This window comes from Temnothorax longispinosus, chromosome 8, assembly GCF_030848805.1.
Source record: "Temnothorax longispinosus isolate EJ_2023e chromosome 8, Tlon_JGU_v1, whole genome shotgun sequence".
NCBI classification, from domain to species: Eukaryota; Metazoa; Arthropoda; class Insecta; order Hymenoptera; family Formicidae; genus Temnothorax; species Temnothorax longispinosus.
Window position 1 is genome coordinate 11,457,685 of NC_092365.1, and position 2,243 is coordinate 11,459,927.

The following is a 2,243-nucleotide window of genomic DNA, read 5'->3' on the forward strand; positions in this document are numbered from 1 at the left end:
CTATAGAATAGCCTTTGTGGCAAAACTTATAAATAAGGCCACGTAAGATTTACATGTCTTCCGACCACGTCCCTTGTTGACAAGCGTGATGATTGGACCAGCAAAATCAATACCGGTAATAGCGAATGCTCGGGAAGGTTTGATTCTGTCACCAGGTAAGGATCCCATTGCTTGAGTTAATCTCTTTGGATTGTTTCTGACGCACCAGACGCACGAACGACAGACTTGACGTACCAAAATTTTTGCGTTTAATGGCCAATATTGCTGACGTATTGATGCCAATAGTAATTGCTGACTAGCATGTAGCAGAGTACGATGCTCTTTCTCAATTAGCAAGCGTGTGATTTTACATTGCGCGAAAAGCAAAATCGGATGTTTCCTTTGGAAATTCCAAGGAGCCTCTTGAAGCCTCCTGATAAAACTCTCTTCATCCTGGAAAGCTTGCAGTTGATGCAACTGACTTGATCGATGCAGTTCACGTCTATCTTGCAGACTTTTCAAATCCTTTTGAAAGTAGATGCGTTGAGAATATTTGATTATCTCGCGTCTGGCTAGGTTCAACTCTCGCAGAGTTAATCTGGTTAAGATTCTATCCTTGCGATTGCAGGCAATTAGATATAAACCTGAAGCAAGTGATCGCTCAATTTTTGTCAATGTCGAACAATCCCTGACGAGTTTGTGGATGACATCATCAGATGCGGATGATTGCTGTGTATGCAGATGGCAAACTTGTGACTCTTTCTTGGACTCATTTTCGGCGTCATAGAGTTCTTCTTTGGTAAGCTCTCGGTTGTGGTCTGTGTTTCTCTCCAATTGATGTGTATCAGATAGCCATTTTGGGCCGTTCCACCACAAGTGATTGTCCTTCAGTTGTGCAAGAGTGGCTTTTCGCGATATTAGATCTGCAGGATTCTCCGAACCCTTGACGTGTTTCCAATTGGTCGCGGATAAAATCTCGATGATTTCATTTACGCGATTATATACGAAAGGCTTCCAACGTGCTATGTTACCACGAAGCCAGTACAGCACGACCTTGGAATCTGACTACGCGTGTATTTCGTCAATTTTTATGCGAATCGCTCGCTTTACACTCGCTATTAATCTCGCTAACAACAATGCGCTACATAATTCTAACCTAGGTATCGTCTGCCTTTTTAAAGGGGTGACTCTAACATTTGAATATAATAGTTTAATTGTTATTTCTCCGGAAGTCTCGTTTATTGATTGTATATAGATACATGCACCATATGCGCTTTCAGACGCATCGCAAAAGCCCTGAATTACAAATCGACTTGCTTCTTGTGTGCTAATGACTATCCGAGGTATTCGTAACATATTCACCTTTTTCAAATTCTCTTGGAAGCTCTTCGACTTATTCTTGAACGCTTCTGGAAGTGAATCATCCCAGTCCAGCTTTGTTTTCCAAAGCTCTTGCATTAAAACCTTAGCTACTGTTAATATGTATGTAACTTTATTGTGTATCCCCGTAGAGTTTACAATCTACACGGCGTTTTTAAGAGAAACGTACCCAAACCTCTTACAAAAACTCATCCCCTTCATCTTGGTCATTTTACGACCTTACAATTTATCTTATTTTCTCACCTTCCTCCTTTTCCTTCGCCCCTTTGGTTGTCCGCTTCCGCTTCATCCGCCTCTGCGTCCCTCTTCCTCTCTCCCTTCTGTCTAGGTTCCCTCCTTTCGTCCCACTCTTTCTTCTTCCTGGCCTCTTTGACGTCTTCCAAGCCCAACAGAAGCTTCTCCTCCATCTCTCTCAAACTCTTCACCTCTTCAGATCTCCTTGTCCTCCTGCTTTTTTCCATTCTCTTTTCCACAACCTCCCCTTCTTTCTCCCTTTCTCTCTCCCCCATTCCTTCTCCTTGCTCCTCTAACTCCCCTTTTCCTTCCATTCTTTCTCCCTCTATTTCCATCATCGATTTCTCTGCTCCTTTCTTCTCATCCAAAACCCTCCCTACCGCTTCCTGCCAACATCCTCCTCCAGATTTCCATCTTCTACATTCTTCCCATACATGTTCCCACGTTTCTTCCCTGTATTCACACACCCTACACTTCTTCTTCTCTTCCTCTTCCCAGTACCTACTTTCTCTCATCTCATTCCCTAATCTAAACCTCGCCACCCTTCTCCATCTGTTCTCCCCCCATCCCTTCTTCAAATATCCCGGAATACCCCCTCTTTTTATCAGCTTGTACCACTTATTATAATCTGATTTCTCTATCCTCTCCCA

At 43.0% G+C, this 2,243-nt stretch overlaps 1 protein-coding gene across 1 annotated transcript; it reads right to left on the minus strand.

The window, feature by feature from the left end:
- Positions 1 to 1,437, minus strand: LOC139818285 (uncharacterized). Its single transcript, XM_071786906.1, has 2 exons — positions 1,342 to 1,437; positions 1 to 1,044 (listed from the first exon to the last, which is right to left on the minus strand). Exons 1-2 carry the CDS (start codon positions 1,435 to 1,437, stop codon positions 1 to 3), a joined length of 1,140 nt encoding a protein of 379 aa, XP_071643007.1.
- Positions 1,438 to 2,243: the final 806 nt, after the last annotated feature.